The 23,593-nt window shown below is 43.5% G+C and overlaps 1 protein-coding gene across 1 annotated transcript in view; it reads left to right on the forward strand.

The window, feature by feature from the left end:
* LOC121705551 (junction plakoglobin-like) overlaps positions 1–16,220 on the forward strand; it is a 104,298-nt gene extending 88,078 nt beyond the window's left edge. Inside the window, exons 8-13 of the mRNA XM_042086586.1 lie at positions 4,017–4,136; positions 4,841–4,991; positions 9,391–9,512; positions 11,285–11,327; positions 14,579–14,717; positions 15,591–16,220. Of these exons, the coding sequence (XP_041942520.1) occupies positions 4,017–4,136; positions 4,841–4,991; positions 9,391–9,512; positions 11,285–11,327; positions 14,579–14,715 (573 nt within the window). The 3' untranslated portion in view covers positions 14,716–14,717; positions 15,591–16,220. The remainder of the gene's footprint in view (positions 1–4,016; positions 4,137–4,840; positions 4,992–9,390; positions 9,513–11,284; positions 11,328–14,578; positions 14,718–15,590) is intronic.
* The last annotated feature ends 7,373 nt before the right edge of the window (positions 16,221–23,593 follow it).

A 23,593-nucleotide genomic window follows, 5' to 3' on the forward strand; every position in this document is an offset into this window, starting at 1 on the left:
TGTTAAAGCACACACGATATTTAAAGCCATACACAACGGGAAATTGGAACAAAACTAAAGGTAATTTTAGCCTTTATAGGGCTGTATAAAGTTGTCCAAATTAATAGGTCATAATTAGGCGTTGTTGTTGTAAAGATATTGCATGTATGTACTATAGGCTACAAAATTTTTAGTTGACCAATGCACGAACAAAACTGGGCAACGGACAAATATTATCAAGGCTTTGAATGTTTCCATCTGTGCACAGGGTGTCTGTATATCGGTGTGCATAGCATTCATTTCTGCAGGCCTGTGGCCATGCATGCGCCCGTAAAAATGGCATCTGAATTTGCGCCACTGACTTTAGACCAGGAGGTTCCTGGTCTGTGGCGGAATTGTTTTCTGAAACTGCAAAATATCAACAGGGACCGTTTGCGCCAGAACACGCCCCCTCTTTTCGCTGAAACGCCCCCGTGGGCGCACATGTACCTGTGGAGGGAAAATTCCAATATGCGTTGACTGCAAAATAGGAAAGACAAAAGTGCGAGTATACAAAGTCAATTGCGCTGGTGTGCAAGATAGAGACCATTATGTTTTTTACACATTTTCGCATTTACAAAATGTTACTTTTATATCACTTCTCTCTGTCTCACACACACACACACACACACACACACACACACTGACACACAGACAAAGACATACCCACAGACCCCCATAAGTATAAATAATCAGTCTTGGAGTTACAGTACAGGCATGGTAACTCTTGGTGTCCGATGTTCAGCACAGCATTCCAAAATATACCAGAATGTAATATCTCAAGATATCCCCTTGTCCTCTTGTTCCACTGTACCAGCTATTTTAACAAAGCTAGATTTATTTCACATTTTTTTTATCCGGTTGACCAATTGTAAAAGGTCACGTCTCAAGAAACAACAGCGGTCAGTTGTAGACAATAAGGGCTCATTGTTGGGGACCTACTATTTAGAATGAGTATTGTGTCTTGGCATTTGAGGTTTTCTGTTTTTATACACAGTTTAGACATGACTGAGTGCAAGCACATGCCAAGGAACACGATGCCAAGGAACAGTTTCCTTTCATTAGGACCAGAGTTAATCTGGCACCCATGATCTGCTCATCTACCTGAGGGAAAGAGAAAGAGAGGGATGAGGAAAGGTGGAGGTGTGAAGCAGGGCAGCACAGAGGAGGAAGAGAGGGATGAGGAAAAGTGGAGGTGTGAAGTAGGGCAGCACAGAGGAGAAGAGAAGAGGCAGGAGAGAGATATGTACATTTCATAGCAGATGCAGTATGCACAGATTCAGCACATATTGGAAGCACAATAGGAGCACTACAGGTCCAAAGATTACAACTACAGGTCAGAACAACTGGTCACAAGGGGTAATCCTGAATTAATAAACAGGTTTTCACTGATAAAGTGCCTAAAAAGAGGTTCAAATTGTGTGCCATTTGGGCTGGCATCACTGTACCACATTTCTCTCTCCACAGTCCTGTGTCTCTCCACTGTCCTGTCCACAGTCCTGTCTCTCTCCACAGTCCTGTCTCTCTCCACTGTCCTGTCCACAGTCCTGTCTCTCGTCCTGTCTCTCTCCACAGTCCTGTCTCTCTCCACTGTCCTGTCTCTCTCCACAGTCCTGTCTCTTGTCCTGTCTCTCTTTACAGTCCTGTCTCTCTCCACAGTCCTGTCTCTCTCCACTGTCCTGTCTCTCTTCACTGTCCTGTCTCTCTCCACAGTCCTGTCTCTCTCCAAAATGTCTCTCTCTCTCTTTTAAATGTACATAATATGCTTAAAACAATAATAATAATAATAATTGTGTGTCATTCGTCTGCAGAAGTATGCTAAGTGGAGAGATGTGGCCACTATATGGCACTACATCAATAGCATGCTACATACTGAGTGATATGATCACAGTGTCAGGGTAGAGGCCTAATGCGAGTACAGGAAGTCAGGGTAGAGGCCTAATGCGAGTACAGGAAGTCAGGGTAGAGGCCTAATGCGAGTACAGGAAGTCAGGGTAGAGGCCTAATGCGAGTACAGGAAGTCTGGGCTGCCAGGGTCCAGGGCATTTAGGTGTCCTTGAGTTCCACATTTCACGTCACAAGTCCTGTTCCAAACAGAAGTACAGAAGTGAGCATAAGGAGTGCTGTGCAAGTTTCTAGCCAGAGTTATGAAGTGCTTCACAGGGATTGGACAGGAGTGGACTGCACAGGCAGGAGTAAGGCAGGATCTGTGCGTGCGTGCACCCCTGTTCTGCTCCTGACCAAGGCAGATGGGCAGTCTGAGGGCAGCTGGTGGGTTGATGTCACCTGTTTGTCCAGCAGGTGGCACAGCTTCACAAGTAGGCTGTGAATTAGTTACCTCACAGAGTTTGACACTAGAGCCATGGTGGTCACTTTTCTCCCTCTGTCCTCTAACAGTGAACAGCTGCTATGAAAGGAGTTTGTGATGATCAGAAATACTGAGGTAAAAAAAAGACTGGCTACACCAAACTTTTCAAACACAGAAGGGGAGAAAAGACAATAATAAAGCGCCGCAGAAACTTGAGCTGTGTGTGTTTTGGAGGGAAACCTCAGAGGACCCCGCTTGCAACCTCAAACAAGCGCGAGCGAGCGATACAAAACAGTTCAAAGGCAACTTTAAAGACATATGGACTTAAAATGCCCACACAATTATGGGAAACCAAGAGGGATTCAGTGTTTTTAGGGATTGAGACTCAGAGTCTTTGGATTATGCAGTATCTCAGTATGTATGTACTGTATAGAGGGATTTATGCAGTGAGCTGCTTTTTGAACAAACGAGGGAAATGGGATAGCAACCTTTTTTTCAGGAACCCAGAAAGTTTGTAACTTTATACACAAACTCCTGAAACTAATACTTATATGGTTTTCTGAAAAAGGGCAAAGAAAGAAGTTGTTAGTCTGTAATGTCAGTCATCGATCTTTCACAGCTATAAGTAAAGTTATAATCTATCACAGCTATAAGTGTAGTTACGGGCTGTGGTAGTGTAGAGGCTAAGGAGCTGGGCTAACGTGCAGTAGCCTGAAAGTTGTCGGTTCAATTCCCGGCTTCCACCGTTGTGCCCTTGAGCAAGGCACCTCACCCCAAGTTGCTCAGGGGACAATGTGATCCCTTGTAATATACTGTAGCTGACATATGTAAGTCACTTTGGTCAAGAAGTGTCTGCTAAATGTAATGTAATAGTAAATTAATGCTGTGAGAGATTTCTATTTTAGCTGTGAGAGATCTCTCACAGCTAAAAGTGTAGTTGTAGTCATCACTCTATAAGTATAAGTATAAGTTCAAAGTAGAGGTACAAGTAGAAGTTGATGTGACTTGATGCCACATCTGAAAACCACAACACTAAACTTCAGAACCATGTTTGTGCATCAGGCATCAAATGCATCCAGCCCTGTGAATACATTGTCTGTGTGTGTTTCTCAGAAACTCTGATTATTAACTATTTGGGTGTTACTCTATGAGGGGGAACTATCGGACCCTATTGGTCAGGCATTTTTGGCCCTGAAAGGAAATGTATGTGTGCGCACACAGTTCTGAGTTAAGTTGTTGGCTGACTAGGACACTATAAAGCACGCAGGTTAAGTTGCTGGCTGACTAGGACACTATAAAGCATGTAGGTTAAGTTGTTGGCTGACTAGGACACTATAAAGCACCTAGGTTAAGTTGTTGGCTGACTAGGACACTATAAAGCACGTAGGTTAAGTTGTTGGCTGCCTAGGACACTACAAAGCACGTAGGTTAAGTTGTTGGCTGACTAGGACACTATAAAGCACGTAGGTTAAGTTGTTGGCGGTGTTTCAGTAATTTGTTGTTTTGCACTGTCTTTTAATCATTCTATGTTGTTTTTTATGTCTTTTAATGATTCTTTTTTAAACATTTTTAAACTATTGCCCTTTTATGCTTTTATGTACTATTACCTTGTGTGTTTTGTTTTTTTGTTTTTCATTCTTAACTTTTTAAACTATTCTTTGACTTGCCTGTTAATGCTTTTATTGCTCAGGATGGTGTGCGTATGGAGGAGATTGTGGAAGGCTGCACAGGAGCCCTGCACATCCTGGCCAGAGACCCCATCAACAGAGGAGAGATCGCCAACATGCAGACCATCCCTCTGTTTGTACAGGTACAGCTTACTGTGTGTCTATGTGTGTGTGTGTGTGTGCGTGTGCGTGCGTGCATATCTGTGTTCAAGCACTGTTGTGGTCATTCAACCTATATCGCATTTCACAGTGGTTGAGTCAGCTCAGCTCTCTCTGTGTGTGTGTGTGTGTGTGTGCACTTGTTTGGATCAGATTGGGGTCCTGGAGGAATAGGCTGAGAAACACTGGCCAGATATCAGGTGGAAATGGGCTGGAGTGTGTTTTCTTCTCTCAGTCCCATGTTTCTCATGGGAAACACTGGAGAGGGTGTGTGTGTGTGTGTGTGTGTGTGAGAATCTGTCTGTGTGTGCGTGTGTGTGTGTGTTTGTGTGTGTGTGTGTGTGTCATATGTGGGAAAATGGGAAGCAGATGGCTACGGGTGTGTTCTGCAAGGATGCCCTGAATAAGCAGTCTGCTGTGTGTGTGTGTGTGTGTGTGTGTGTGTGTGTGTGTGTGTGCGCATGTTTAATTCTCTCTCTCTCTCTCTCTCTCTCTGTGTGCAGCTGCTATACTCGTACGTTGAGAACGTGAAGCGTGTTGCTGCGGGTGTGTTGTGTGAGCTGGCTCTGGATAAGCAGTCTGCTGTGTGTGTGTGTGAGTGTGTGTGTGCATGTTTAATTCTCTCTCTCTCTCTCTCTCTCTCTCTCTCTCTCTCTCTCTCTCTCTCTCTCTCTCTCTCTGTGTGCAGCTGCTATACTCGTACGTTGAGAACGTGAAGCGCGTTGCTGCGGGTGTGTTGTGTGAGCTGGCTCTGGATAAGCAGTCTGCTGAGATGATCGATGCAGAAGGAGCCTCCGCCCCCCTCATGGAGCTGCTGCACTCCACCAATGAGGGCATCGGTGAGAACACCCACACATCCATCCACACCACACATCCACACCACACATCCATCTACACCACACATCCATCTACACCACACATCTACACCACACATCCATCCACACCATCCATCTACACCACACATCCATCTACACCACACATCTACACCACACATCCACACCACACATCCATCCACACCACACATCCACACCACACATCCACATCCATCCACACCACACATCCACATCCATCCACACCACACATCCATCTACACCACACATCCACACCACACATCCATCCACACCACACATCCATCTACCCACACATCCACACCACACATCCATCTACCCACACATCCACACCACACATCCATCCACACCACACATCCATCTACACCACACATCTACCTACACATCCATCTACACCACACATCCATCCACACCACACATCCATCTACACCACACATCCATCCACACCACACATCCATCTACACCACACATCCATCCACACCACACATCCATCTACACCACACATCCACACCACACATCTACCCACACATCCATCCACACCACACATCCACACCACACATCCATCTACACCACACATCCACACCACACATCCATCCACACCACACATCCACACCACACATCTACCCACACCACACATCCATCTACACACACATCCATCTACACCACGCATCCATCTACACCACACATCCACACCACACATCTACCCACACATCCATCTACACCACACATCTACCCACACATCCATCTACACCACACATCCACACCACACATCTACCCACACATCCATCCACACCACACATCCATCTACACCACACATCCACACCACACATCCGTCTACATCACACATCCACACCACACATCTACCCACACATCCATCCACACCACACATCCATCTACACCACACATCCACACCACACATCTACCCACACATCCATCCACACCACACATCCATCTACACCACACATCCACACCACACATCTACCCACACATCCATCTACACCACACATCCACACCACACATCCATCCACACCACCCATCCATCCACACATCCACACCACTCATCTACCACACATCCATCCACACCACTCATCTACCACACATCCATTCACACATCCACCCACACATCCATTCACACATCCACCCACACATCCATCCACAACACTCATCTACCACACATCCATCCACACCACTCATCTACCACACATCCATCCACACCACTCATCTGCCACACATCCATCCACGCCACTCATCTACCACACATCCACCCACACATCCATCCACACCACTCATCTACCACACATCCATCCACACCACACATCCACACCACACATCTACCACACTCATTCACCCACACATCCACACCACGCATCTACCACACATCCACACCACACATCTACCACACTCATTCACCCACACATCCACACCACGCATCTACCACACATGCACACCACTCATCTACCACACATCCATCCACACATCCACACCACACATCCACCCACACCACTCATCTGCCACACATCCATCCACACATCCACACCACACATCCACACCACTCATCTACCACACATCCATCCACACATCCATCCACACATCCATCCACACCACTCATCTACTGCACATCGCTCATACTACTCATCTACCTGTCCATTAATCCATGCATCCATCCATCCCTCTATCTATTTGTCTATACCAGAGGTCCTCAATAGGCGGACCGCGCTCTGAGTCCAGACCCTGACGTGATCCGTCCCGGACCATAATTATTGAGATCTTCACTGAAGATTTCAAAGCTGCGCAAAATGTTTTGTAGGCTATAACAATAAGATCCTTAACTTCAGTAGCTTCAGGAACCATCATCTCGCTTGCTGCTACTCAGCCAATCAAATCTGTGCATCCTAATAAAGTCGAGTCAGGGAGTGAAGTTACAATGGTGCAGAGACTCACTGATAGCCTAATAAGTGAAGAAAGTCCGCTACACCTTATTCACTGATAGCCTGACAGGGAAACTGAAAGAGGAGAGGATGAATATGTACGTGTTACAACCACCCGGCTCGTTCTGGCTGATTTAACATAGGGAGACCACACGTGGATAAAGAGTTAACAAAAAATATGTATTTATTAAAGTAATCATGTATGCAAAATGTGAAGTGAAGTCAGTATTAATGAGATGGTAAGAAAACAAAGGTGTGGTGTAAATCAAAAGACAAAGGTGACGCATGTTGCAGTGAAGAGAGGGAACCCCGAACTTCAGCCAGGTACCCTCTTTTATAGTGCAGGTGCCCCCAATCAGGTGATCAGCAGCACCTGTGCCTCGACTCCACCCTGCACACAGAACGACAGAGACAGGCAGACAGACAGAGACCGGCAAGGTCGTAACAGTATGTTATCGATAAGTAAGTTATTTGGATTATATAGTTATATGGATTGCTCAAAGAGGAGAAAGCTAGACAGCGAGAACAGAGCTTTTAATAACGATTTTATATAGCCTATCACATGTTAAACATTATGATACTCTGATAATTTCCGTAACTGGACCTCGCTGAAGTGTAATCGAATACTCCTGGTCTATACATACATATATATATATATATATATATATATATATATATATAGAGAGAGAGAGAGAGAGTTCCATTATCAGCATCATAGTTGGCCCCACAAGACTTCCGTTTTAACATTCCATATGTTATCTTAATGCAGAGGAAGTAGATTGGGGCCCAAATAGAACGTTCAAGCATTGTTTTTGTTTTTATTGTTGAAAGTGTCAATACATATGTCCATCCCTCTATCTATTTGTCTGTACATGACATCTATTCCTCCAACCATCTACCTATCTATCCTTTCATCCGATGTCCAACAATCAATTTGTTTAACTAACCCTCTGTCATTCCATCCATTCTTCTATTGATCGCTTTATTAACCACAAGATCGTACCTCTATCAGTCATTTTCTTCTATGCACACTGATGTGATTGAGTTCAAGTGTGTGTGTTTGAGCGTGCCTGCCTGTGTGTTGTTTGCTTGTGCCTGTCGGCTTGTCTATAATTGATAGCTTCACACACAGGAGATTGAGGAGTGTATCCATTCACTTCCTGTTTCCCAACCAGTCTCCTTAATCATCTTAATTGGTGTGTTAGCCGTCAGTGTTTGGGTTGAGTTTGTGAGCCTCCAAGTGCTGCTGCATTTCTCTGAGTGTCATCAGCTCTCTGCTCGGCTCCGTCTCTCTCTCTTCCTCTGATGCGAAGGCGGCTTAATTGTCCCTGTAAACGCCAATTAACACCATCTCATGACTAGTAATTATTTGCACGCTCGCCACTCAACATCTCATCTCTCTCTCCCCATCACACTCCTCCACCATTGCTGTCATCATCTCTCTTGTTCTGTGGCTCTCCACCTATCCTCATCCTCCTCCCTCTCTCCTCTCTCTCCACCCATCCTCATCCTCCTCCCTCTCTCCTCTCTCTCCACCCATCCTCATCCTCCTCCCTCTCTCCTCTCTCTCCACCTATCCTCCTCCCTCTCTCCTCTCTCTCCACCCATCCTCATCCTCCTCCCTCTCTCCTCTCTCCTCTCTCTCCACCTATCCTCATCCTCCTCCCTCTCTCCTCTCTCTCCACCCATCCTCATCCTCCTCCCTCTCTCCTCTCTCTCCACCTATCCTCCTCCCTCTCTCCTCTCTCTCCACCCATCCTCATCCTCCTCCCTCTCTCTCCACCTATCCTCCTCCCTCTCTCCTCTCTCTCCACCCATCCTCATCCTCCCTCTCTCCTCTCTCTCCACCTATCCTCCTCATCCTCCTCCCTCTCTCCTCTCTCTCCACCTATCCTCATCCTCCCTCTCTCCTCTCTCTCCTCCTCCCTCTCTCCTCTCTCTCCACCCATCCTCCTCCTCCTCCCTCTCTCCTCTCTCTCTTTCCTCCCTCCTCTTTTCTCTCCATGCCTCTTGCCATCTGCTTCTCATACCCCCCCTCCCCCCAGCGCTGTCTGTCAGTCTGTCAGTCTCTTTCTCTTTCTGACCCTCTTGTCTCTCTCACGGTCTGTCTCTCTACTGAATACAATGTACTTTATTCAATGATTCAATGCAGCTAATACACAGGAAATTACTGTACAGCTCTGGGAATAGAGACCACTACACATTTTTCTGATGTCATCCTACGGTTGCTGAGTGTCATTCGAATGAGTTGACGGTCATATTCAAATTTGCAGTGGTCTCTTCATTTTGAATATGACTGTCAACTCATTCGAATGTCACTCAATAACCATAGGATGACATAAATATGTGCAGTGGTCTTTCCAGTGCTGTATGTACAATAACACACACATTTACACAATACATATACATTAGCAAATATAATATAAGCAAAGGAAATGACCTGTGTGTGCCTCTGTCTGCAGCCACATATGCGGCGGCAGTCCTCTTCCGCATCTCCGAGGACAAGAGTTCCGACTACAGGAAGCGGGTGTCTGTGGAGCTGACGCACTCGCTCTTCAAGCACGACCCTGCCGCCTGGGAACTGGTGAGTTGAGCTCACACTGGTCTGCAGTGGCCCCTATAGGCCGGGAGGGGTCATGGCAAAACTTTAGTGTGATTGTCACCTTTCTTACTCTCCATTCCCCTGAAGCACACCCTCATCATTCACACCTGAAGCACAGTCTTACCTTTAACACCTGAAGCACACCCTCACCTTTAACACCTGATTCACACCTTCACCCTTCACACCAGAAGCACACCCTTACCATTCACACCTGCACAAGCACAACATCACCTTAATGCCTGAGAGCCCTGAAATCAAAATACAGGTCATATGATTTGTTTGACTACGTGATTGGCATATGACTACGTGAGTAGTTTATGTCTACGTGAGTAGTTTATGACTACGTGATTAGTTTATGACTACGTGAGTAGTTTATGTCCTTCTGTTTCTTATTTATGTCTCTTGTGGGCCCTTAGCCTTACCATCCACACCATCACACTCTAACACCTCTGGGATGAATTACAGCTGAAAGTGAAGTGAAAGTTGAAGTGAAAGAGGATATAGAAGGAACTTGACTAGCAGGTTTCTGGAGAAACAGAGACCTGAATGGGGATCTGGTGGTGGACTCTTTAGAATGATAGCCTAACGGTGTTGGTCAGACCAGACAGAGAGAGACAGTCTTCAGAGTGATAGCCTAACAGTGTTGGTAGGACGAGACAGAGAGAGACAGTCTTCAGAGTGCTAGCCTAACAGTGTTGGTCAGACCAGACAGAGAGAGACAGTCTTCAGAGTGATAGCCTAACAGTGTTGGTAGGACGAGACAGAGAGAGACAGTCTTCAGAGTGTTAGCCTAACGGTGTTGGTCGGACCGGACCAGACAGACAGACAGTGTTTCAGGACCATGGTCAGCTCTCAGGCCAAGCCTGTTTATTGGCTTGCCAAACAAATCATCCAGATATGCAAACTTGTGAAATATTTATGTCAAGCAGTTCTCCTCAGAAGCGTCATTAGGAAGTGCAATAACATCACTGGCACCCCCTGACTGACTGGCATATTATTTGCCATGTTGTCGTTACAGTAATTCATGCTGATTTTGGTGGAGGGGGAAATGGGTCGAAGGCATGCCATTAAGGTTGCACGGCATCGCCCGGTGCAGAGGAGATCAAAACACGCATCCGAGGAACATGTCCGTGCATGCTGCAGTTTGTTTGCTGTGTGTGATTTGAATCAATATTTAATTATGGGCGCAGAATACCTATGGCTTGCAGAGTGTGTAAATCAGGCCTAGGAAGACTGGTGCATCCCACCACTGACGTATTAGTGCTTAGAGATGATTAGAGGCAGCCTGTAGTCTTAAACGCTGGGAGGAGTAAGACAACTAGGCTGAGCTGATGTCTGTTGGTAAGATGACAGCAGAGGTAGAATTTAGTTCTTTTGTGTGTGTGTGTGTGTGTGTGTGTGTGTGTGTGTGTCTGGTGGGGGTGGGGGGGGGGGGGCTCTTACTGTTTATTACCTAATTTTGTTCTTATTGTTAACATTTAACATGAACTTACCATAGCAACACCATTATCAGTCATTCCGCCTGTCTGTCTGTCTACCTGCCTTCCTGTCTGTCTGTTTGTCTGTCTGCCTTCTTGTCTGTCTGTCTGTCTGCCTTCCTTTTTGCCTGCCTGTCTGCCTGCCTTCCTGTCTGTCTGTCTGCCTTCCTGCATGTCTGTCTGTCTGTCTGCCTTCCTGTCTGTCTGTTTGCCTTCCTGCATGTCTGTCTGCCTTCCTGTCTGTCTGTACTTAATCCTCTGTTCCTCCCTCCACAGGCCCATAACAGTGTTCCCCTGGAGGCTGGCTACATGACAGATGGTGAGTGATCTCTGCATTCATGTTCTTTAAAGCGTGTGTTACACATAATGGTCACGTCCATGAGAGCTCCTCAATAACAACTCTTGCTGTTGTTAAGACCCGCACAGGTACAGAATGCAACATAAAAGAGATCCGATCAGCAGGTGAAACTTAAACAAGAGAATTTGCAGTTTCAGAAAAAAATGGTACATTATTCTTCCTATGGTAGTACCCTCAGGCATTCAAATTTGACAGACTAACATGAGACATCAGTTGAAAAACAAATATCAAGGATACAAGGGGGTTGATTTGTCACATACATAGCAATACTAACGTAAAGCATGTAGTGGAATTTCGTTTGGTGCTCAGCTTTTTCTGAGTTTGAAGAAAGAAATATAAAGAAATATTATAATAAATAGCAAGAGAGAGTATATCAGTAGATTGTCTGAGTGTACTGCATGCAATGAGTACCAGTAAGATCTCGGCTCTTGGTCATAAGGGCCATGTATACGCTAGATTGGCATGTTGTGATTTTGGACATTTGGACATTTTGGTCATTTGGACTCTATGTGCAAGTTTGAAACTCAGGGATGACTTGGAATTTAATGAATGAAAATTGTCAGATTTCCTCATATTTAGTGCATTCTCTTCTTTTTTCCAGAGAGAGAAAGAGAATGAGAGAGACTGGTGCTTCCTTGAGCTGTAATCAATACTCGTCTATAGTGTTTATTTCTCATTTTATTTAGGAATACATGATTTAGCATGCTGGCAGGAACTGCTCTCTGGGAGTGAATTAAGAAGGCGGAGCGAAGGAACAAGAGCACGGAGAGGAAGATGGAAGAGGAGAGGAGAGGGGGGGAAGAGAGAAAGGAGATAAAGAAATGCTAATGAGAAAGAAAGGAGAGAGAATGATATAGAAAGAGGGATAAGAGAGAGAGAGAGAGAGAGAGAGAGAGAGAGAGAAAAGGAGAGAGAGGTATGGAGTGCATTCTAACGAGAGAAATAAAATAGAGGGATTGAATGACATGTAGAGAGAGGAAAGAGAAATGGAGAAAGAAGAGGAAGAGAAAGTGTGTATGTGAGAGAGAGAGAGAGAGATACAGAGAGAGAGAGAGATACAGAGAGAGAGAGAGAGATACAGAGAGAGAGAGAGTGTGAGAGAGAGTGCAGAGTGATTTAGCAGTCTTGCTCTATTGGTTTCCTGTCTGTCAGCAATGCCAGAAGTGACAAAGCGCAATGTTTACACCAGAGGGCGATCATTACAGCCAGCAATGACTCTCTCTTTCTCTCTCACACACACATACACACACACACTCATGAGTGGAGTGTACACACGCGGACACATGCACTCACACAAGTGTACTTCATACAAGGACACACACACACACACACACACGTGCGCGCACGCACGCACACACTCTAAAAAGGTTAGGCACTTTCCTTCATCTTTAATTATACCCTTCCAGTCCTGCTGTGTGTCTAATAAACCTGACATATCAGGTCTGGTGTGTGCGTGTGCATGGGTTTGTGTGCGTGTGCGTATGAGTGTGTGTGTGTGTGTACTGTATGTGCGTGTGTGTGTGTGGTGTGTGTGTGTGCATGTGTGTGTGCGTGTGTGCATGTGCAGGTGTGAGTGTGTGTGCATGTGCGTGTGCATGTGCGGGTGAGCGTGTATGAATGGGCATGATCGTCACAGAGTGTTACAGTAAGCTGAGACAGACCAGCACAATAAATATCCCTGAGAAGATTAAGTGATGAGTTAGGGATAGTGAGAGAGGAGGAGAGAAAGAGAGACAGAGAGAGAAAAAGAGAGGGAGAGATACCGGCACAAGTGTAAAGTAATGACTGGAAAGATGATTGAGGGATAATGAAAGAGGGAGAGAGAGAGAGAAAAGTCAAGAACCCCGAGTCACTGTTCCCTGACAGTGAAAACAGCGGCGGATTTGTGGAGGTTTTAATTTGAATGCCCCCATAATGCATTGGGCCACTGGCCATTTTCTGAAGCATGTTTTCGTAGGCAACTAGATCTGGGGTCAAATTCATGTCCCTGGTATACGGTCATGTGAAGAACAGATGAGCCCATCATTTAAGTATACATACTTCCCGTGAGGGAAATTTGGTCCCTGCATTTATCCCAATCCGTGAATTAGTGAAACACACTCAGCACACAGTGAACACACAGTGAGGTGAAGCACACACTAATCCCGGCGCAGTGAGCTGCCTGCAACAACAGCGGTGCTCGGGGAGCAGTGTGGGGTTAGGTGCCTTGCTCAAGGGCACTTCAGCCGTAGACTGAGATTAGACCCTCCGGTTACAAGTCCGAAGCCCTAACCAGTAGGCCACGACTGCCCCAAATTTCCATCTAGTCATCTATACAGTACTATGCACTATGCAGCACAATGGTCAGGTTTGGACCATCTAGTCATCTAGACTATGCACTATGTAGCACAATGGTCAGGGTTGGACCATCTAGTCATCTAGACTATGCACTATGTAGCACAATAGTCAGGGTTGGACCATCTAGTCATCTAGACTATGCACTATGTAGCACAATGGTCAGGGTTGGACCATCTAGTCATCTAGACTATGCATTATGTAGCACAATGGTCAGGGTTTGAGCATCTAGTAATCTAGACTATGCATTATGTAGCACAATGGTCAGGGTTTGAGCATCTAGTAATCTAGACTATGCACTATGTAGCACAATGGTCAGGGTTTGACCATCTAGTCATCTAGACTATGTAGCACAATGGTCAGGGTTGGACCATCTAGTCATCTAGACTATGCACTATGCAGCACAATGGTCAGGGTTGGACCATCTAGTCATCTAGACTATGCACTATGCAGCACAATGGTCAGGGTTGGACCACTTAGTGAAAATATAATAAAAGCTTTTAGAACACTATATTAGATTAGATTAGCACACACCAATTCAATGCAACATAAGACATAACAGGCAGACCAATTTATATACAGACAGCAGACAGACATTAGTTAGCATGCTAGCCAGCATGTTACCTATAGCAACTGTGTTGTAGTTGACCAGTAAGGATTCTGCATGCCTTCTCAATAGTTAGATTGCTAGTTTTCGAGCCAAGTGGTCAGTCCCACTCTATGAAAGTGAAACAGGCCTACAGAGCTTTGTGTGTGTGTGTGTTTGTGTGTGTGTGTGTGTGTGTGTGTGTGTGTGTGTGTGTGTGTGTGTGTGTGTGTGTGTGTGACAGAGGGAGACACAGCACTAACAGTGTAATTTTCTCTCCCACACACCTTAGAGCTGGACGGAGCATACCCTCCCTATGGCTATGCTGACATTCCGATGGACGGTCTCCCATTGGACGCGGAGCTGCATGAGGCCTACATGCCCGACATGGCCTACGACCCCCGGCAGGCCTACCCAGAGCCCCTCTAACAGTAAGGGACAAGACAAGTGGTTGTATGTATATATTAATATTAGGGCTGTCAAAATAACTGATTCATTTCGATTAATTAATTTGAGAAAAAATAACTGATAAAAAAATAATAACGCAGATTAATCGATTCCGTGTGACCTTTGACCCCGAGCCATTCTAGTCAGTAACCATTAGACTGTAAAATAAAGGAGAGAGAAGAAAATGTGCTGCCTAGATCATTGATTGGAACATTTACTTTTAAAAAACGGCCTGATGTTGATAAAAATAAAATGTTGATTAAAATAAAGCCCTCTGCAATGTCTGCAGCAAGGAATTTGCATATCACCGGAGTTCATCAACTCTAAAGTCGCACATCAATGCAAAGATATAGTGTTGACATTCAGGGGAGTGTTAATTTATTTTCATTGTGTCCCCTAGGTTATATCTGTGGCCTGAAATGCCTTGTATGTGAAAAAAAACTTCTTCCACTTTTGAATTGATTTCTTCAGCATATTAGGTCATATCATAGATTATTATGGCCATTATTTAAACAGTGAAAATAATAATAAAATAATTTTTGAACTTTAATGTCACTAATGCTGATTATTCAATGATTCATTTGAATTTAAATATTTAAAATACTTTCACAGCAAAAAATATATATGCGATTAATTTAGATTAATTAATCACAGAGTATGTAATTAATTCGATTAATTTTTTTAATCGATTGACAGCCCTAATTAATATGTATGTAGTATTAGTACATACTGTACACAAATACGCGCACACACAGCCAAACACACACACACTCCTATCCAGGATATTGTTAACTCTAACATTAAATGTGCAATAAGTGCTAAAATGTAGATCTTTATTCATCTCTGACTTTTTTCAGGCACAAGATTGAGGAGAGAGAATGATCATCTATTGCAGAGTTGGGGCCTAAAGCAAGCTATGATGACATCACAAAGGGAAGAAACCATGTCACAGGGTTGGGCTGTCTGGAACTGTTGTTGACAAAATGTTGTATACAAAAACAAAGTTGATTCCGTGTTCAAAGTTGCTTTGTTTTAACCTTGATGTTACGGGTGGCCAAGCCTCCCCTTTTAGATGCTGTGTGTTAGCTATTTCCTTGCAGACTTTCTGTGTTGGGGGGGGGGTGGGGGGGTGGGCTATACTTTTGTATCTCTTACTGCATGTCGGACACAACCTCCAGCTCCTACGAGGCGACCCCGGTAGCCTCCACGCCTCCAAAGGTCAAAAGGTCAATGATTTGCAGAGACCCTGTGACAGACGGACCCAAACGTCTGACCTGGTGTGCGAGCTCTAGGCTGTGCAGTCTGTCCAGCTCAGTATGTGTGGCCAGACCTTCGCATTGCCACATTTCAGGAGCCACCATCAGATCGTCTGTTTAAGTTGCAGGGTATGTTTGTTTTTGCGCACAAACAGGCGACACTCAAATGTGTTGATGAACAACACACACACACACAACTAACAAACTTATACACACACGCACACACACACACACACACACACACACACACACACAAAAACACATGCACTCACTCAAAAAGAGCCATTTGTGAATCTTTCCATTTAGTTCCTACCATTGACCTGACAATACTGACCGTTCTCCACTGCGAGTAGTTTTAAGGAAAACTTCTTTAGGGCGAGGGATGTGGGGTTGGAGGGATGGGGGGTTGGGAGGTTGAGGGGGGGGGGACTCATAACTGAACCACAGAGGTGAGGGCTGGGGGATTTAAGCCAAAGAGATTTATTTTGTGATGATAATCATGTAGCTTTGTCTGTCTGTCTGTCTGTCTGTCTGTTTGTTTGTTTGTTTGTTTCTCCCATTCATTGTTGTATTGCTGTGGTCATTGCAGTTGTTGCTGGGTGACACAGTACCCATAATCCTTAGATATAGACAATAGAAAAAGATGCCTCAGCACATTCCAAGTAAACAAACAAACAAACAAACAAACAACAAACAAACAAATATATATATTACAAATGATAACGGAGGTCTGTAACTCACTAGTATGGGCAAGGGAGGGATATTAACTATGAATATGCATTTTTACAGAACATTTTTAGTTGGAAACTTTTTTTGAAATAAAATAAACTATATTAACTACAATGGCTATTGTCATTCTTGATGCATTTTTCTTTTTGTTTCACGTACACTTTGTACCCACATTGTTAGGCTACTGCACACATACAGTACAGTGGGCAGATAGCTGTGTGTTAAAAAAGTGAATAAAGAACAAAGTAATTTTAATCGTTTTTGGTTACATTTTACTTGACAATGTCGACATAAGAGTGACATGACACTGTCATGAACGTGTCATAAAGAGGTCATAAACGTGTATGACATAACGCTTTACTGTTTATTTTCACTGCTGTAAGGTTCATATTCTGTAAGTCGCTTTGGACAAAAGCCTCTGCTAAATACAATAGCCATAACATAACACAACCATAACAATAACACAACCATAACATAACCATAACAATAACATAATAAGGCAGATAGCTTACTGCACCTATGCAGATATCCTTCTATAAATGTGGATATTAGGCAGATAGCTTACTGTACACACCTGTGAACATCATGTTTTGGAAAGAAGGGAGCTCCTCCGTCCAGGGTCCGACCTCTGACCTTCAGTCAGCCAGGACTGCTTTCCTCTCACAATTACACTAGGCTGCATAAAGTGGATCCCAATAATTAGCACTGGTGTTCATGTTCATGGCAAATCTGACACTGTTCACTAAAGAACGGATAGTGGAACTGAAATCATTTATTTTCAAAGGTTGCCCCCTTGTGGCCATACCATATAGCCAACCTACTATTGATTTTCAATTGTTACAGTTTTTTCTGATTGCTTAAGCACATTTTTTGTAACTATGGCTATTTTTCCAAAACTCTACACACAAATAGGAAAACCTTTCACCAATTCAGCAAAATATTGTAGTTCTCTTGCAAAAGCTAACACACCTTGCTTAACTCTTCACACCTTCGTAAAAATTGTGTTTTCGTATCAAACAGTAAACAAGCCATCACAATAATAAGCACACAATGTGCCAACTACACACTGATGGTATGAATAAAAAACACATCTGGCTTTTGCTTACTCTGTGCACAAGGTAGGCTGTGTCAGTTTGAGGTCATACTTTTGTCATAGTTCTGTAAACATGCAGGGATCCAAACTTCAAGTATTGGTGTCTATTTAACACAAGTGTGTTTTTCCAAGTCAAAATACAAAATAGCAATAATATAAAAAAAATCATTCTACATCGTGTCGTCTCTCAAAATTTCGTCTACATCACATGCAATGTCCTCTAGTCCTAGGTACCAGGGAAAATATCTTCTGGAATGCCGTATCCAGGCCTGACATAATGCCTGGTCAATATCCCCACATGTAGACTGATTTAATTGCCTGTAAAAGGGCTATTTCTTACATTTCTTACCCTTCCTCTTCCCCCTCCTCATCCTAATCTTGCTCCTCCTTGTCCTCTTCCTCTATCTTCACCTCCTTGTCCTTGTCATCCTCTCCTACTCGCTTCTTCATCTCCGCGTCCTCTTCCTCCTCCTCTTCCTCCTCCTACTTCTTCACCTCCACGTCCTATTCTTCAGCCTCCACTAATTCTTACTCTTCTCACTCTTCCTGCTCCCTCTATTGTACCCATTGTACATTACCTGTGGCTTATTTATAGTGCTTAGGCTGATTGCAAAGTGAACTAATTATCTAAAACAGTTTTCACATGAGAAAGTGTGCCAGAGAGTTGGCAAAATAGTGTAAATAATAGCCATGCATGTGTATAGATTTGCTAGGAGTGTGTTGATCATTTGGAAATTGAGTTTAAAGCAGTGAGTTGTGTTTAGAGTTCCGCAAAAAGAGTGCTGTGCAGTGCATTGTACCTACTGTTCTGCCTCTGCCAATTTTAGTTAGTTAGTATAGGCAGTTTAGTGCCATCTAGTGGTTCTTTCTGATGTGCAGTCGCTATGACAGCTATGCTGTATTGTTTGATTTATGACAGCCATAGCAACCAGGACAACCATCTTGATAAGCAGCAGCACATTTTGAGTTATTTGCTGAATTATCATCTTTCTACATCCTGTATGTTAAAGCCTTTGAAAAGCATCGTCTGTAAGTTTAATAATTGCTTACTTAAAGTAGATTGTAAATTTAGTGACATTATTTGGTAATTTCTAATAAATCTATCTTTATTTGATAAAACCATGCTGCCTTTTTCATCTGTTTAATCGTATATTTCTTCAGATATTGAATACATATGTTTTGTATCATTTTCAGTTTTACTCATTATTCATTAAAACCGGAGCTTGGAGGCTAAAACCTGACTCGCGAGTTTTCTTGAAGGAGTTAGGCTGGCTGTCAAATTGTGTTTGATACACACAGGGAGGACAGTACACCTACAGTTGTGCAAAGTGTGTGTTACAAAATTGCAAACTGAGTGCAAAGCAGCAGTGTTTGTGCTTTTAGTTTTGCGAAGTGAGTGGTTTTACTATAAGTTAATAGTTTTAGAAATTGTGCTATAAGAATCACGGTTGTGTTTAAGCATTCAGAAAAAACTGTAATAGCTTGATTTTTCCTGAAACGGCTCTTTAGTTATCCTTCGATATGTGCACAAATATGGTTGATAGGTACATTGTACATCAAAAACTGTGTCATTGTGGTTCTGATATCGCATTACATCAGTGGTTCTCAAAACTTTTTTTGTCATTCCCCACTTTGGGAACTTAACCCCATCAACCCGGCAAAATGGTAACATTCAGATATCTTCAAATATCATTTTCCAAGTTACATTTCCCGTCTCGGTCCACTGGATCGGATGTTATTTTAATTCATATGTTGGTCTGTTTATGACTCTCATGTTGTGTGTGGCTGTTTTGTTTTGAATCTATGATCTTCCTTGTCAAAAAAGAAAGACATAATTACAGTAAATATAGGCACAACTTTTTATATTATTAGGCTATTATTATTTCCTCGTGTTCCTCTCCTCGTGCCCCACATTTGCTGGTCTTATGAAATGAAGCACACCATGGAACAGAATAGGAATCCGTGAAATAACCACAAACTCAAAATCCGTGGTGGGCCCACGGAATCACTGAAATTTCCGTGAAACTCACACGGATTTCGCTCCAATGCAAGTTAATGACACTCATATGCCGCGTTTCAACAACTGACTGCAGATTTTGCTCAACAGACGTTGTTATCTCATTGGGAAACACACTTTTGATACATTCAGTTTGTTTTTTATTGTTTATTTTTTAATGTCTATGTAATGTTAGCCTGTCAGGCGTTGCATTCCATCCCTGTCTCAACAACTGAGTGCAGATTTTGCTGAACGGACGCTGATTTCCGTGAAACACAATTTACTAAATTGTGAGCACGATATACTAAATTGAGAGCACAATTTAGTAAGATGAGTGCACAATTTAGTAAAATGTGCACACAATTTAGTAAAATGAGCGCACGCATATCTTGCAATGACACCTCCTGGGCTCTGTAGCATTCCATGGCCCAGTTTCCCGATAACGACGGAGACAAGAGGGTAAGAGGGTTTTCTACGATTCATCTACGATCGTTCGTTTGTTTTTTGTTTGTTTCCCGAACATGCTCGTAGCGTGAACGCGCGTGCAATGCTCTTAAGATGCGCTTAAGGGGAGCTGTCCACGTTAATAGTTCTGAAATATCCTCTAATTTGATGGTGATGTCAGATGACTGCACGTCACAGCTATAGGCCTACCATTTAAACTTCGGATCTACACATTAATTTATCAATACGAAAATAGAAACACTTTGACATCTGCATGTAATCATCCCAAGTAAGCTAGGTTATATAGGATACCACACACAGACATAAATAATTGTAATTATTTAAGATTAGATTGTTGCACCATGCAATAATTAAAAATAATAATTAAATAATAATATGCAATAATTAAAAATAATTTGCGGTGTCACTTAAGTACACATTTGAAGATAAGAAAGAAGTCAAGTAAGAAAGTGAGGAAATGTGTAGGCTTAGATTTTAATGCAGTACAGACTAAACCACATGTTCCTTTCTCTGCTTTTACCTCATAGGCCTAATAAATTATAGCCTTCACTTAGCAAAGATAATGGCAAACTATTCTGGCAATGTCTTGTTTCATAACTGGATTGCATTTTTGTCCGCTTTTCATCACATTATTATGACCATTAAATGTAGGCTATACTATTTTGCACGCTAAAATCTGATTCATCAGGTAAACACAATAAAGAATGGGAACTTAAGTTGGATTATGTATTCTAAGTTGTAATTCCTCTGTATGTCTTGTTGGTGACCTCAGTGAGAAGTACTGTTAAGACGCTCTTAGTCGGTAACAAGAACTCTGGAGCACTCGTAGATCTACGAGTGTTTTCACAACGTTCTTAAGCTACGATGGTTTCGGGAAACAGTCAGCAAATCTTAAGACGTTCGTAAGAGGGACTTTACGACGCTCTTAGGCTTAAGATGCTTTCGGGAAACTGGGCCCATGTTTCAACAACTGAGTGCAGATTTCGCTCAACGGACGCTGACATTTCCGTGAACACACGGATTTCGTTCCAATGCAAGTTAATGACAATATATCCCGTGGCCCACACACGGATTTCGCTCCAATGCAAGTTAATGACACTCATATCCCTTGGCTATTTCACGGATCCCCGTTTAACAACTGAGTGACGTACAGACATTGTTATCTTATTTGGAAACACACTTTTGATACATTCAGTTCGATTTTTATTGCTTTTTTTAATGTCTATGTAATGTTAGCCTGTCAGGCGTTGCTTTCCATCCCTGTTTCAACAACTGAGTGCAGATTTCGCTCAACGGAAATTGATATTTCCGTGAAACACACACGGATTTCGTTCCAATGCAAGTTAATGACAGAGAGAGAGGCTTTGCAACCCCCAACTCACATTTAAGGGATGGGCGTGTCCAGAAAACTCCAGTGGTTGAAGGGTTGGCAGACAACAAATAGCTCTCGAGTTTTAAGTGATAAAGGTGCAGGTTTATTTACAGTGCGCAGGTGCAATATATGAAATAACAAACAAACAAAAATACTTTGAAAAAGAAAACAAAACCGGCCATCATAGGCGTTACAAACTCACACATACAGCCTCGCAGCAAGCTGACGCAGTACTCTGCCATTCCAAACAACTTCCCATTCCACTCTCTCTTTCTCCCTTAAATAGGCCTACCAATCAAAAGTGAATTGGTAGAGCTCACTGTCCAACAGGGTGTAATACATGAGGAATGACTATGGACCTTTTCCATACAGATACATAACCTATGACATAACACATAATTTTACCATACAAAGTACATAAATGGCCACACATATACTTTACATACAGACAGGGACTTTACATGCAACAATCATACAAATAATAACAAACTAATTAAACACACGCCAACTCACCACCCACGCGCCAAACAACCCACTTTTCACTGTCCCGGGACAGTGAATAAGGAACTGGCTCCAATGCGGTTCGTGTTTCCCCAGGGGACCAGTATTCGGACGCACCCAATAGAAAGTCGGCAAACAAGATGCGTGAGTGTTGTGTACTGTATGTTTCAAAAGTGATGTTATTGCTACTACGGAATGAACAATGGAGCTGAATCAGTGGGTACCTCACTGTACACTATGTATGTTGATAAATAAATGTAGTAGACTGAACTGACATGCATTGTGGTTGTTTTAAACATAATGTTTGTAGCGGTCGCTAGCACAGTAGGCTTTGAAACGCCGCCGGTTGGTGTATGTGATGCACGTCGGGAACTGTATGCGTTCATCAGTGTAAAGGCTATGTGGGAGCTACATGTAGGGAATTAAGGTTTACTAACGGTGGGACCCGTGAAAGCCAGACCTTCGCTTTTCACAATGACAATATTATATATTCCGTGGCCCACCACACACAGATCCCCCATTTCAACAACTGAGTACAGATTTCGGTCAACTGACTTTTATAACTTTGGGCTACATGAAAATTGAATAATTACAGTAGTTTCAGGACTGCATATCCTGATCGTAGGCTTAAATTATGCCCTCATTATTTGCAGGCGAGGGGGGTTGGGTAATTGTGGTGGCTTGTGGAGTTACCTGTGAAAGTTCTAATGGGGGTGGGTGTGTGTGTGTGAGAAAGAGAGAGTGAAGGTGGGTTGGGGTAAAAGTTGTGTGTGAGTGTGTGTGTGTGTGTGTGTGGAGGGATAGAGATGTGGGGAGGGTTGTGTGAGGAATGTTTCTGACTCTTTTCATTTGGACATTTTAGAGATGAATCTGACCCCGATTGGGAGCCAGAAACACGGAGGACGCAGAAGAGAGGGAGGCTTTCTGAATCATCTGATGAGGAGCAGCCAGGATCCTCTGCTCAATTTCAACCACCCCAAGACGGGCGGCTGCAGGACGGGATGGGGAGAAGAGCTGGCAGGAGAGCAGGGAGGCGAGGCAGAGGCAGAGAAGAGCAGGCAAGTTCACCTGAGCGAGAACCAGGTTGGCAAGGCACAGATTTGGATGACATCCTTCCCACAGAACCCTCATTCTGAGCCGCACGGACACCTGGTCCACAGCTGATACCCGGAGCCCAATATAAAGTGTTTCAACTTTTTTCAATTATTTATCACAAACTCCATTTTACAAACTGTAATCAGGAACACAAACAAATTTGGATCACAGCACCATGGCGCATCATGGCAAAACATCATGCTTGAGGACATGTATTCATATCTGTCACTTTTGATATTCATGGGCCTTGTGGGAACCCCTGCCTTGACGGACTGCTGGAAAAGATTAAAAATATACCGCTTTCCCTACCCCTGCTCCGTCATGTCCAGCCACAAGTTTCAGGCCATTTCTAC

This window comes from Alosa sapidissima, chromosome 3 (genome assembly GCF_018492685.1).
Source record: "Alosa sapidissima isolate fAloSap1 chromosome 3, fAloSap1.pri, whole genome shotgun sequence".
NCBI lineage: Eukaryota > Metazoa > Chordata > Actinopteri > Clupeiformes > Clupeidae > Alosa > Alosa sapidissima.